We start from the raw sequence: 15,423 nt of genomic DNA on the forward strand, positions 1-15,423 counted from the left end.
TAATTTTATACATTTCTTGTGAAAGAAACATTTCTTATTCAACGGCCATAAAAATTATTTCTATTAATAATGTCTCCAAAGGTCACGAATTTTTCGCAGAAAAATAATTTATCAGAAAACGCAGATGCCATCTGGTGCGCTGCTCCACAACGAAAACAAGCATAAGCAACGGCGTAGTCGAACGGTGCACACTCGGTAAGTAATCCTACAATTTTTTGTTTATAGCATAGTTTATATGAATTATTCCCAAAAAATTATACATATTTTGGAAATGTTGAGTTGAATTAGTCTAGAATCGGTTAATTTTATAGAAGAAAACCTTTCAAACAGCCTTAGTCCATAAACTTCACACGTGTCGGGCTGTGATTGGCTCATGTATTTAAGGATTCCTACAACGTAAAATTCTTATAAAGTGGAATGTATCTAAGCGTTATAGGGGGTCTACTATAATTCCTTGATACATGTTCCTTTAATAATACTAATATAGTATTTTTATAGATGTGTTTATTATTATTCGCTCTCATATTTCTGTAGATACCATTACTAAGAAATAAAATTTATTTTTCAAATTAAAGCAATGTAATTTAAATTACAGAAAAAAAAAAAAAAACAAATGCAACTTTAAATATTATGAAATTTTCTAAATCATTTAATATATTGATTATCAAGCTAGACACCAACCAATGCCGAATTCTATCGGGCTAGACACAGCTACATTATTAAATAAATTATGCAACCAGTTTGGCACTAGAGGGAAGCAATTTATTTAGTAATATAGCTGTGTCTAGCCTGATAGAATTCGGCATTGGTTGGTATCTAGCTTTATAAGATATCGGGTTTAGCAATGTTTGTTTATTGATTATCAGTTATTTGGTTTCATTCTAGCACTGAATTCTATTTAATTACAAAGTTCTTAATTTGAATATTTTATTCCTACTATAAAATAGTTTTTGGTTAATATATAGGATATAGACATACAGAGATCCAGACTCTTGATGCTATTTCTTGTGAGTTTCACTTGTATAAAGTAGCACAAAGAGTTTGGAAACATCATAAGTTGACAATGCAACATACCACATAACATTGCCAAGTCTGAGTTGCAATGTCACCTAATTCCTTGTACTATTTCACGCAAGTTCTTATTTATGTCTGATTACCCAGTACAAAGAAATGTTTTTCAAATGTACAAAATGCATAGTAAAGTCTTTATACACTGACATGCATGAATGAATGACAATATACACACACAGTAATGAATATGGCAAGAAGACACAGGAAAATGAAAAGTACACATTACCAGTAAACACTTGAGAAATGAACGAGAGCACATAAATGAACACACGAGAAATATACATTTTACCATTTGTGTGAAATTTGCACATTAGCATTCTATTTTCTATTTCATGTTAATTGAATATGTAGGATGTCCTTTCATACTAAATCAGTCATGAACTAAAATATATTTGACATTTTTTTCCGTGTTGTACATCATTTTCAAGATAGGAGTGATAACTTCCAAATTTTACCACTAGAGGTGAGGTAATCTCGTCTCACAGCAAAAAAGTCACTTTACTACAACTTTACATCAAACTGTTCATAACTGTAGTTATCTGCATTTCTCAGTTGCATGGGAGTATAAGGACCTTACTATGCACCCTGTATATATAATTTTAAAAATTATTTATGAATATATAATAACTTACTTTGTATAAGTATGATTGTCATACTGATGAATTTCATAGAGTTCCATATCTCCATCTCTCACTTCAAGAGGATTGCCTTCCTCATCAACAAACTGAATATCTGCAATATTTATGAAAATGATTCTTAACTTTGGAACAACTTATTCAAACTTTTTATACAAATATCAATTAAAAAATTAAATTTAGATCATCAAGATAAATATTCATTTGAAAGCAATACAGTGCAGCCTTTTGTAAAAAGATAAATAAATAAATAAATTCTCTATTTCAGCAAATGCTCAAATTAATATTTCAAATGAAGAGAATATTTATTTGTATATGAAGCACAGATAACAAATAGGTCAATAAATTATATTGATTAATCCAAATAAGTGTCATTAAACATATTGATACAATTTATTAAAACAGAAATCTAAAATGATTAAATTTTAAACAGTTAATCAGTTAATGTACTACATAACTTGTCTTTATTATAAAGATAACTACATAACACATGAAAAACTGGATTTAATTAAGTCCTAAGCACGTCACTATACCAAAAATATCCAGCACAAACTGTCAAACATCTGGTTGTTTGACGGCCTTTAACCCAATAAAAAACCATTGAAAATGTTTGCTTTATTATTTTTAGTTTGTGCTGGATATTTCTGCTATAGTAACATACTTAGGACTGTCTTTATTATACATCTTTCAATAAAAAAATTTGTAATAAATTTCTATACTCTATTTTTATGTAAAAGTTTACTATTTATTATTGTTAGAATAATTTTTAATCCTAAATATCATGTAAATATACCTTTCATTCTCTTCCTTTTTAAATAAAAATTCAATAATATTTCATTACTTTTAATGTTTGCTCAGTTTCTTAATGTTTTTATATAAATAAAACTTTATTGAAGATACATTTTTCTAAACAGGTTAACTGTTAAATTACTTCCTAGAAAATATTAATTGGTTTATAAATATATTAGAAATTCATTAATCTAGGATGGGGATGGCAAACCTTTTTATACATGTTGAAGTTTTAGACTTAAATAATGATATTTTTAAAGAATTGAAATGAATGTGCTTTAACTAAAATAAATGTAAAGAAGTTGATTAAAAAAGAAAGGAAAATTGGTTGATAAACTTTAAAGGACACTTAAAAAAGACAGATTACATGATCCATTATGTGTCAGATGATTTCTCCTGATGCGCCATTTTTGGCACAAGTGCCATAGATTCACCATCCCTGATCCCTAGATCAGGGATGGTGAGAGGGAGAGATTACTGAACATTTTTGTACTTGCATGCTAGCAAAATTTCATCACTTATATGTGATCCAAATTTTGCAGATATTGCTATGCATTTTGTACCAATGCATGCTGCTCTATGCTTCTGATTTATTTATGCATATTCTTTTCATCTAAATACAGTATTTTTACAAATTCCTTCTTTAAGTGACCTATATGCACATTTAAGAATTCTACTATCTCTTTTATATCAAGAGAGTAATTACATATTCAATAATAAAAGCTGTTGTATTCAAAGAATTAAAAATGTTACGACTTAATGAATTAATTGCTTTAGTTGCAGATTGTTGAACATTCACTACTTTCACTTTTTCACGACATCAGAGCATAAAATTTTGATACACTATTCACAGGAAGTTTCATAAGAATGATTTTAATTTGAAAATTTAAAATGAAACTCATTAATTTAAGAATTACAGTTTTATACCCAAAAATTAACAATTTGTTGCAATAATAATTAAAATATTCCAATGTTAGCATGTGTTGAAATATACAAACAACCCAATAAATATTACTAATCAAACATTAGACTAGATTCTTACTGGGCTACTATGAGGCTGACTAACCAGATATTATGCAATTTAAACTAGAAATAGATAGTTAAACTGCAGATTTAATAATTAGAATAAACAAGCAATTATTTATTATGGCATTGTCACAATGTTGAGCTGCAATTTTCAATCATATTTTTAATTTATTTCATTTAAAATATATGCTCTCTATCTGAAATTAGTAATATCTTGCCCCTGTACATCATACTTTTCCTGTTAGCAACAGAGTTGTGCCAGTCATCTATCAAACTCCTTTCAGGGAAAAATTTTTTAATTGAAACAACATGACTTCCAATTTGCACTGAAAGTTTGTATACAGTTAATTGGGTCCTCCTGTACCTACACTTTCCACATCTGATCTTGGCTTTCATCTACCTAACTTCATTCTTGATGTTAAAGAAAGACAGAGAGACAGATAATGAGAATTTATAGGTCTACAATTTTTCAAACTGCAGCCTAATAAATTATATTTAAGAAGAAATAAGATTAATTCTGGAAAATATATTTCAAAACTGCAGCTCCTGGTTACCACACAGAGGCAGTGCTAGTTAAACTACTTGGACCTCTGTCTAATCATTGCTTCCAGACCAATTGATTTAGATATAACCATTCCAGTTACTTGTTAATTAATTAATTAGTCTCTTAGCAGCCCGAGAAGAATCTGGTTTTAATACTTAATTAGTAATATTAGCATACTTTTAAGCTACCAATTTAATTATATTGCAATTTTGAAATTTAATTAAGCTGCCTATTTTTTTTTTACCTATTAGATTTTCTTAGTGAAACAAATTCTATATATATAACCCATTCAAAGTGTCCGTCTGTCCCGTAACTGTTTGATAACAGACACTAGAGGCACTTCTATCGTGTGTCATATTTCAAACATTCAAATTAACAATTTTAATTCTTATTTAAATTAACAATATGAATTATTATTATTCATTTGGCCCATAAATTATTATTTGGTCAATATAACAATATAAATAATTCAGTATATTTGTAATAGGAATTTATTATTTCAGGGGCTTATATCTCGCAAAGGATCGCGAGTAGGGGTATGGTTCCTTTGACTTTATTGTTCGCACAGGGGCTACAGTTTGGGGGGGGTCGCCACCTCTTCATTCGGAGGGTAAATCTTACCATTGGGACTTTAACAGAGCTGTACAGCATATTGATAGGAACAAAAAAGTCAAAGGAACCGTGCCTCATGGAAATTTGTAAAGAACGCCCACTAGGGGGCGTCCTGGGCTACTAGTACTTTCAGATAGCATTAGAATAGAGATATAATGAATTCATACCATTATCATCATCTAAAGCTTCTTCTTCACTAATCTGTAAGAGAGCCTCCTCTTCTGCAATATCTAAATCCTCCAGTTCGTCTACTTCCTAAAAAAATGTATTTATATTTTAACTAAATTAACCACAGAATAATAAAACTAGTTTAAAACTTTATTATTTTTGTTAAAAGACATGAAAGTTTTCAGACTATTTTAATATTACTTTAACAACTTGAAGTGAGCATCCCTTCTTTTCTTTTTATTTTAAATTCAAACTAAACATAATTTCCTAGAAAGAAACTTGAAGAAATGCTAATGTAATTTATTTGGGGAGACCCCAAAGTCTGTGTACAGTTTCATACTTTAATACGTAGACATAAATATGTTAAATCTATGCAGTAAATTAAATTTGAGCCTAACTTTTAGGGATTTTTATTTAATAATTTAACTTAATTTATAGCTTCTGTTAGTAACCCGAAACAGTGCAGTCAAAAGGGAAGTAAACTATGAATTAAAATCAGCTATTATTAGAAGGTACTGTACACTTGACTTTAATTTTAATTTAACATTTGTACATCTTTAGTTATTAACATATAAAACTACACACAGATTTTAGGATCATCCTGCATACTATTCAAATACATACTAAAAGTATTTACAGTTCCATTGTGGATCTGATGTGAATATAAAGTGACTTATTTTAAAGAAAGACAGAGACGTGGCTTTACTACGTGAAAACAAACTTTATTTCTATAGTGAAGTTTGAAATCACCAGTTGTGAGGTCTGGACGACTCTTCTGACATCAGATGGGAGGTTCCTGACTTAATAATTATATCAAGTTGTTCTGACACCACATAACTTGCATTTACAACTTGAATGCATTGCCTCTATGTGAGACTAGAGATAAGCAGATAGAGTCATAAGATCAGTTGGAAGTAAGTTGCCCAACATTGTACTTTAAGCTTAAAATATTTATTAATGATACAAACTCAAAATATTACAATGCTTGATAAACTTTACAGCATGCATTTGCATTTTACATGCTCTGTAGAGAGAGAATTTACAGATTATAGTTTAATGTGAAGGAATTATATCTCAATTATTATGATTCCTTTCTATAATTTCTCATACCCAATAAGTTCCTACACTGCAGGCATCTGGTTGGGTTGTACTGTAATAGTTGATGGGTGGTTATGAATGACACTATATCTGAGTGATACATTTTCTTTCTGGTTTTCAGAGAAAAGCAGACCATTCCAAAACTGTGGTATCCCACAGCAAAATTGTCTTATCAGAAGATATTTGGACAATAATTCCTGGTTTAAGTAATGACTAATAGATTGAGAAAATGTGTCACTTCTGTAGGAAGTTTTTTCAATTTTATCAAATGGTTAACTTCCCTTCAAAATTTGCAACCTTAGGATTAATAGATTTCACAAAACTTTTTTATTAAAAACAAATGGTGAAGTCTTACAAAAAGTAAAATGTTTACAAATTATTTTTAAAAAATCATTTCCTGATCCTTACAGTACAAATAGGAAACATTAAAACAGTGTTTCTCAACGGGGGTGATATCACCCCCATGTGGGCATTTTTCCATGTTGAGGGGGCGATTTGTAACAATTTATATTTTGGGGGGCAAAAAACAATTTTCTGGGCAATATAGTAAAACATTATATTAAGATTAATTAAATATTTTATTCGTTATATCGTACAATAATTAAACAAATAACATTATACTTGTCACTAGTCTATTCAATGCAGTACGAATTTGGCGTTAGCCCTGGCCCACGGCATTGGAATTTTGAAGTGAAGGGGGCGACGATTCGTTAGAGGTTGAGAAACACTGCATTAAAACAATTCATTTAAATTGTATACTAATTATTTTCTAGGAAGCAACTTAGGAAACTGTCAAGAAAGTAAGAAAGCTATTAAACAAGAAATGAGATAATTGAATGTGTTCAAAATAATCCCACAAACATGTGAATGAATAAACTTAACTGAACTTCTAGTAATTTAAACTGCCACATTACAACCTTCCTCAATACAGTTTCATTTTAAATGTTTTTGATCAACATTCCTGAGCTATATTATATAATAATTAATTAAGATAAACTTTATTGTAAACAGTAATCAGTCATTTCAAATTTAAACTTCTTTAATAAGAGTTCTATAAAAGCTGTTCTAGAAATATTGCATGATAGTATTAATACAAATTTCTGCTGTCAGTAGGTAGCAAAATATCTCACGTTTTTCTGTTGTTGTGTATGGCAAATTATTATTCAATTTTGTAAAACAAGGATATTTTGGATTAAGCAGTTGGAGTTTGTAATTTCTGGAAGTTGGCAGTAGAAAGACTATAAAAAATGAATTCATCAGTAAGTATAACATTTCCTGATTTAATCTCTCTATCACAGATTTTTTTAAATAAAAATTTCCTAAGTGGCCAATAACTTTACTGTTTTCCCTATATTACAATAATGTTTAAAACTATTTAAAAACATTATAATTTATTGTATTTGAAGACAAATTATCATGTCTATAAATCATAAACCGCTATTTTTTGAATTAGCGCACAAACATTTGTAAAATAATTGTCAAGTTACGAAATTATCATTCTTAATTTAAACCAATTTTTAATAAAAACTAAATCCATATAAAAAAATCACTTTTTGCCCTTGGTATAATTAAATTTTAATTAATTTAATTATACCAAGGGCAAAAAGTGATTTTTGAGGTAAATAATAAGGACTTATCACACCAGTTATAATAAGCACAAACACCCTTTGTCTTGTATAATAAATTTTAAGAATTATAACCTTTTTATATGTATACCAACTGAAGAGGGACTATTCCAATAGTCCAAAATGCATTTTGGTTATTTCATGTTAATTACTAACGTAATCGATTTTAATGTACAGTACACCCCTTCTCGGTTTTATTAAATGTACTCCATTGATACCTGGGTGTTTGTGCTTATTATAACTGGTGTGATAAGTCCTTATTATCTACCTCACATTAGTAGATTTTCAATCAATTTCTAATAATTTAACAGACAAGAATTTTATTCTCACTAATTTTAATTCTGATTAGTGTACCAAATCTAAGGCATTATGGTGGTGGGCCTCTGCTCGGGTAAACTGTGCACACAGTTCAATCCACTCTCGTCCAAATTTTCAGCCTATCTTGCATGTGTATCATACCTCTATTCACATCATTCGGGTTCCTGAACTAAGACTTAAATAGAACAGGAAATTGCATTAAATATTATTTAAAGAAAAACCAAACATGGAGGAGTGTACCAACCAGTCATTAATTTGTTGGGACAACATTAACCCCCTTCATATTTCATCCACATCAACAGAAGGGGGCATAAATAAGCATCATAAAGTTTTGAAACAATAATTAATTTTTCCCACTGAAAAAATACAAAACTGTGCAGTAACTGGACAAAGATAAAGGATCAAAACACTTCTCCAAACCAAAGCTGCATCAAAAGAAAGTTATGATCACTGTTTGGTGGTCAGCAAGAGGAATCATCCACTATAATTTCTTGAATTCAAGTGCAATCATCATAGCATAGTAGTATTGCCAGAAAATTGACAAAATGCACCAAAAACTACAATAACATTAGTCATTTGAAAGACCAATTCTTCTCCAAACAATGCTTGATTACATTTTACAAATAACTGTAAAAATTAAACAAACTGAGATATGAAACTACTTCACCCAGCCCATCTTACTCACCAGATTGCTCTCTGACAGACAACCATTTTCTCAAACATCTTTACTTCCTGACAGAGGTGGCTTTCAAAAACCAAGCAACAGACCAAAACAGTTTTGAGGAATTCATAGATTCTAGGACTCCAGAATTCTATGTTATCAAAATAAATATCAATAGATGTGTTTCTTGTTAACAAAAGTTTGTAGATTCTGGTGGTTCTTATTCCAATTAATAAATTTTATTCCAAGTTGAGAGACACTTCTTTAAAGTTGGTGGTTTGCAACCAATAGCAGAAAACATTCAACTTTAAAGCAGTATATCTCAACTGTCACATGTTTTGCATCAGTGAAAAAATATTGTATTAACTCAAATGTAAATGCACTTTTTTCAAGTTTTAGTATTTCTGAAAATACAGGGCATCTTAGTTTCGATGCAGTATGCCATAACAGGTCACAATTAGCGACCTCTAATGCCACATATCTCTCTGTCACTAATTCTTTGACATCATTTTAATTCGTAATAGAAAATATTTAAGCGGTCAATTTAGCTCAATCTTGTTAGTCTATTACAGTAATGTCATAAGTACTGTACTTGGATGGAAATCCAAGAAAAAGTGGAGCAGCACTCTTTTAAAAAAATGTTTCATTTATGATGCTTTAAACAACATTATGATTGCTTGTGACATTGAATCCAATGTTGATTAGCATAGTTTTAGTTTAGTAAGACTAAAATTAAAAATAATACTAAGGAACATAACTAAAACATCATTAGTATTGATTCAGAAGAGCGTAAAATGGCAAGTGGAGAAGTTTCTTACTTCAATAACATAGAAGACAATAATGTGTAACTTACTTTACTTGCAATAAACACAGTGTGTTTCAAAAATTGTCTTTAAAACTTTGTAGAACAATAAAAATTTATTAAAAGGGATGTGAACAATATTTTTAAAATTCACAAATTTAGTCATACACATCAAGTTTTATTTACATAAAATCTTGCACCAAAAACTCCCACTGCAGTATGATTAATGTGATTCCCAGGACCTTAGTCTCAAGTATTTTGTGTTGTACTCAAATTGACGTCATCAAACTCACTTATGTTACTACGATGGTAATTTTTAAAATATTTTTCATTTTTATATTCTTTACTAGAATTGATGCTAAATATTAAAATATCCCCCAAAATTTTATCATCTCACAAAATTTGAGTCAGACCCATCAACAGTGGCATAGCATGAATGTCAGCTGCCGGGGTGGAAGAAAATTTCGCTGCCCTCATATTTAGGTATCTCAATTTAAAAGACTAAAATTCAGTTTCGTCACAGAGTAAGTAATGAAAAATTCTGTGCTCATTTCAATCAGTCCGAATCATAGGTGCAACAAAAATATGAAATGAAATGGTTCAAATTTTTACAAGATATTATTATTATTTATTGTGAAATTTTGCCGCCCCCTAAAAGTGCCGCCTGGGGCAGGCTGCCCCTGCCTTTACGCTATGCTACTGCCCATCAAGCAAACTCAAAGCGGAAATACGTCATACTCACTTGGTTACATATGTTGTTAAGCATGATGGAATTATTTACAATGCATCTGGGTTTGTGACTGTAATGATTCGACCAATCAACTTGAGTGTAACAAGTTGTAAACAAATCAACGTGAATTAATTTACATGTGTTACAGTTAAAAGTTTTGTCTTATAGGAATATAGTACGCAGAAACAAAATGGAAACCCTCAATGTTTTATTTTAAAAAACAAGTGAAAAGAACAAAAAGAAATATTAGTAACATACAGTAATACCCCGAACTTACACGATAGGTGGGACCGAGCAATAACCGCGTAAGTCGAATTCGCGTAAGTCTGGGTATAATTTCGCAATTTGTGTAAAATCCAAGTCGGATGTATGTAAGCTAATAAATGTTCTCGTTAATCTTATCTCGTCTTTTGATTCGTTCATTGTTACAAGAAATCACCACATAGAGTCTCTCGAGTCTCCGTAGATATAACAAACACAGAAATAAATAACACAAAATAAATTGTAGCTATGTGTTGATTCCGCGCGACACGTCCGAACATGTAAGCTGAACAATAGTGTGGAGGGAATGAGTAATCAAGAGTTGCCTGGTGCTCAAACAAAAGATAAATCGACAAGATTTGAAAAACGCATAACTCTGGGTTCGCGTAAGTCGGGGTAGCGTAAGTCGAGGTATCACTGTATATAAAAAATAATAAGAAAATGAACAATGAAAAATTCAACAACAAATTTACAAGGAAAAGACAATTTGCTTTGTGGAGAGAATTAGTTGAAAAATTAATTGTGTGTGTTGGAGCTAAAAAATCCGTTATGTAATGGAAAATGTATTTTAATTTAATCCTTCTTCATATAGTTTTCTTCCTTGATCTATTTCTTAAATCGTTTTGTCCATTAAGATTATTTAACAGAACTTAACACTTCTTATTAATAAATAATCTTAATATAGTGTCTATGCTCTTAATAATTTATACATATAATTTATCATCATTTTAATTCTCTTTTTTGATGAATTAGGTACTTCTTTTTATTTTTGGAAAAATTTGCTGTATAATTTTATGAATTATGAATTCAATTTTTTTTTATTAGTGTTGACCTGACATGAAAAGAAATGGCATCTATCCGTGGTCGAAAAATTTGTTGTCTTCTTAAACAGCGTCTTTCAGCTCTTTCTAATGCTTCGATTGCGATCAGAATAGCACATCTGTCAGCCATGTGAGATCTCTACACGAAAGTGTTTCACTTTCGTGTAGAGATCTCACATGCTTGACTCAAAGTAAGTAGGAACTCACATGGTGAGATGGGAAAACACGCGAGTTATAACTCGAGACTATCAATTTGATGTCAGAGTGTGAGATGGTACCACATGACACCTTCAACATGTTGGGAGTTTTAACACAAAAAACTTGAGACTAAGGGCCCAGGACATGAACTGTTTGGGTGCACTGACAGCATGACCACCTAATTCCGTGGATCTAACTTATTTACATTTTTTCTTGCGGGAATTTGTTACAGATGATTTATTATATAAATGCCTACTAAGACATATTGTATTATTAGGACTATGGTTTCTCAAACGGGATCCCGGTTGTTTTTTAACCCAGGAAATTTTTCTTATTCCAGAAAATCCCGCAAATTTCTTAAAAATTCACTTTTTTCTTATTTGAGGTTGAGGTTGAGGAAATTTTGCAAATAGAAAGTATAATTATCTCATAAACTGTCAGAATACATTTATATTTATTAACTTTAAACCTACTTATTAGATTTTTTTAATTTTTGCTCATTATGGCATGTCACAAATGGTCAATAATCAATACGTAGTTTATTTGTGGCAGGACTCTCAAAATTCTTTACTTGTAATATCTGGAATAATTGTGCTTATGCTGTCTTAATTTTTAACCATGCCCAGTAGCTTCAATAACTGCATAACACCAAGTTGTACAAATTGGGCAAGGATACAAACAAGTATGAAGTCTGCAAGTAAGAAGTTTTCTTCATAACCTGATTATTAAAGACAAACAAACTGCCGAATTATTGGGCTATGATGTTTCTATTAAAGCAGTCGAGGTATACAAATCAAAAATACTAGAGAACAAAAGAAGTACTACATTCTCAAAAACGAACTAGAAATCTTTCAGGATACAGGTAAAAAACATATAATATTTGTTTTCTCTTAAATGCATTAAACACGATTCCACTCACATCAATTGAATCAGAAAGGGCATTCTTGGTAGCAAGACTTTTCATTACTAAAATAAGAATTAGATTGAGTGATCGGAGTATTGACCATCTTTGCTTTATAAAATCTTATATTTTGTATCATATTTTATTTAAAAAATGAAAATTACCTTCTAAGTTAGAAGTTTGATCTAAGTTCATTTTTTTAAATTTTAACTTAATTCAAAGCATTTTTGTTGTTGTTGTTGTTGTTGTTGTTGTAGTATGCAGTTTCCAGCAAACTTTAATAAATTTTTTCTATTTGTGAAAATTCCTACATAATTCAAAGGTAATTTTTAATATATATCTTACACAGCATTATTAACATGATTTTGGAGGTTCATATTAAATTACTTTAAAAAACAAAAAATAATTATATTATTTGATTTCATGATATTTTGTATATCTTAAAAATAATTAATTTTGTCCCAGGATTTCCCAGGATCCTGGGAAACAGTTCACTTTTATCCCAGAATCCCAGGACAAGCAAAAGACCGGGAAATGAGAAACCCTAATTAGGACTTAGGACATATTCTTTAAAAAGCAAAGGATATGTTTATTGTTTGAATATGATAAGAATTTTCCTATTGATTTATTTAAATCGTAATGTAATTAACCATCAAAAACCTCACCTCGTTAATGTAAACCTGCTGATGAGGGACCTTAAGATCCAAAACACAAACATAGTGTGTACAGGTGAAATATCAGGTGAAGAATAAAGATTGTTTTTCTGAATAAGTTTCCTCAATTGGCAGAAACCAGATACCAGTACAATAAGTTCTGATAATACGATATGTCTTAGTAGACATTTATATAATAAATTGTATATAATAAGGACACAAAGGCATATGAATTGTTTGTGCATCACAACTTACCTGCAAATGTGGTGAACTTCAAATTCAAATCATCTCTGAAGTTGCTCAAGTTACACCAGTAATGTTCACCACATGTGGGAAGAAACTGATTACAGATGGGACGTCTGGCACATAATAAACGAAAGTCACATTAAACCATAAAAAAACTAGCCAACATAAAACTCAGCATTTGACTACATTTCAATGTTCTAAAATTATTATGTTTTTTTCTATCAGTTTCTAATATCTCACCCTCAAGTTGTAAAGCTATTTTTGAAACATCCTGTATTGAACATTTCTGTTGTCAGAAATTTGTCTAGAGCTGTATACTTTAAAAAAAATCCATGTGTGAGCACGTAGAAATTATGATGCACCTTAAATTTCAGTAAATACAGTAAGTAAACCCTCTGAAAGTCTTGAGAGTAATCAGACTACTTTGTATTGTTTAAGTTATTTGATTAACTTGCCATTTTCTAAGATGAATTAACTATACTAAAATCATTACTATAATAATTAAAGATAATTATTTCATGTAAAACTTTCATACATACTTTTAGATGGCAATCATCATTTAAAAAATCTTCATCCATTTTAACAAATTATACCTGTAAACATATAAAAATATATTATATTTTCAAAAATATTTAATTTAAAATATTTTTTATGAGAAAGCTAAAAAATATTAATGTGAGAATACGGACGAGGGTCCAGGCTCTCTAATCGTCAGATCTGTTAGACCTGCTCACCTTGTCACTGGATGGCTTAATTTTTCTCAGAACCCGAGTGGTAAGATTCTGTGTGGGTTTGTGCATAAGTAATGAATACGAGGCCAGAAGGACGTTAAATATAAAATTAACAATTTAATCACAGAAGAACAAAATAACAAATACAGATAATAGAATAACAAAACATAAAACGTAGGTCATACTTAAGACTAGGGAGGTTCTTCTTATATAGAAGATGATAATATAATCATTATTAACAATACTACAACAGAATCTAATTGATACAAAGGAAGAACAATATGGGGAATACCTAGGTGTGGATTATTCCTATCTCCATGTTATATTAAGCTAACCCGAGAGAGAGAGTTTACAATAAACTTTTACCTCGTTGTTCATGTTGAAACCTTGTACCTCGTAGTTTCTCTTCCTGAGGTGGTGAGTCCGGAGGACAGGATCAGCTATTTGAGGAGGAGCACTCACTTTGGCAATATTTTGAACGAACACCTCAAGTGTCGGCAAACTCGCCCTTTTATCCCCAATTATTTCATAATAATAATTTCTAGAAATGAGTTATGACATTTGAGCAGGTGGTGTGGAGGAAGGAAGCAAAACATCCTCATTTCTGGTTAAAAGTTACATGACATAGCAGTTTTGCAGGATGTTAAAGTTTTATAACCTTTTTAGGTTATATTAACTTTATTCTAAATTTTTATCCTTTTTAAGCATTTTTAGAGGAATTAAAGTAAATTATTTATTTAAGTTTATTTAGGGTAAAAATTATATAACTCAATTTTTTAGAGTCCCTCCAGATTATCACATTAATGAAAGAATATCAACTTAAATTTAATTTTACAATTATTTATAAAAGAAGCAAATTGTCATATTAAAGAAAAACACATTAACATATTGAAATGTTTCAATCATTATTATTCTTTAAAATATGAGAAAAAAATAATCAAATGAAATGAACAACAAATAATTCTTGATTTACTGGATATATAGGCATTGTAACTTATAAATCAAAACTGTGTATATTGCAGTGGCATGCTGCGACATTTGATGAAAGGGAAGCTGTGTTTCTTTAAGAAGCCGACTTATAGGTGCAATCAGTTAATTCTTTAAATGTATTTTTAATAGATCATTTATCTGACATAATTAATAAATAAACAAGTTCAATATAATTACCTCTGTTATTAGATTCAATAGATTCCCTATGCCCTCTAAATGCTGATTCTTGCTTTGATAAAAACATATAACATCTATTAATTTAAATATATCTATTAGCTGTAACTATCTCGTTATAATTTTCAATATTTATTTTATATTATTTACTAATGTTAAATTCTATTCCGCTTTGATTTCCAAATTGCTTCAAATACGAAAGAATCGACGATTTTTCGTGTCTTTTGCCAGCTAAATTGTCAAAGCCATTCTTATTCCACACACTAATTTCATTTGAAAATAGTAGGCAAGCCAACAAAACAATTTTTGCATTTTTATGCATTTACAGAGCCATTTTATCGTGAAAATGTCGAACAAATTTTTTTATTG

General features: G+C 30.0%; 1 protein-coding gene across 3 annotated transcripts in view; it reads right to left on the reverse strand.

Annotated features, from left to right (window-relative positions):
- LOC111623199 overlaps nt 1–15,423 on the reverse strand; it is a 29,945-nt gene that overhangs the window by 8,285 nt on the left and 6,237 nt on the right. For 2 of the 3 annotated variants that reach the window (XM_023365692.1, XM_023365691.1), the window contains exons 2-4: nt 13,699–13,752; nt 4,845–4,932; nt 1,704–1,803 (exon numbers count right to left, since the gene is read on the reverse strand). In XM_023365692.1, the coding sequence (XP_023221460.1) occupies nt 1,704–1,803; nt 4,845–4,932; nt 13,699–13,737 (227 nt within the window). In that variant the 5' untranslated portion in view covers nt 13,738–13,752. Of the gene's footprint in view, nt 1–1,703; nt 1,804–4,844; nt 4,933–7,898; nt 8,082–13,698; nt 13,753–15,423 lie in introns of those variants that run through there. The other variant, XM_023365694.1, reaches the window with a different exon arrangement.

The sequence above is a fragment of the Centruroides sculpturatus genome, unplaced genomic scaffold, assembly GCF_000671375.1.
Source record: "Centruroides sculpturatus isolate CEXI.00-Female unplaced genomic scaffold, Cexi_2.0 scaffold8, whole genome shotgun sequence".
In the NCBI taxonomy this organism is placed as follows: Eukaryota; Metazoa; Arthropoda; class Arachnida; order Scorpiones; family Buthidae; genus Centruroides; species Centruroides sculpturatus.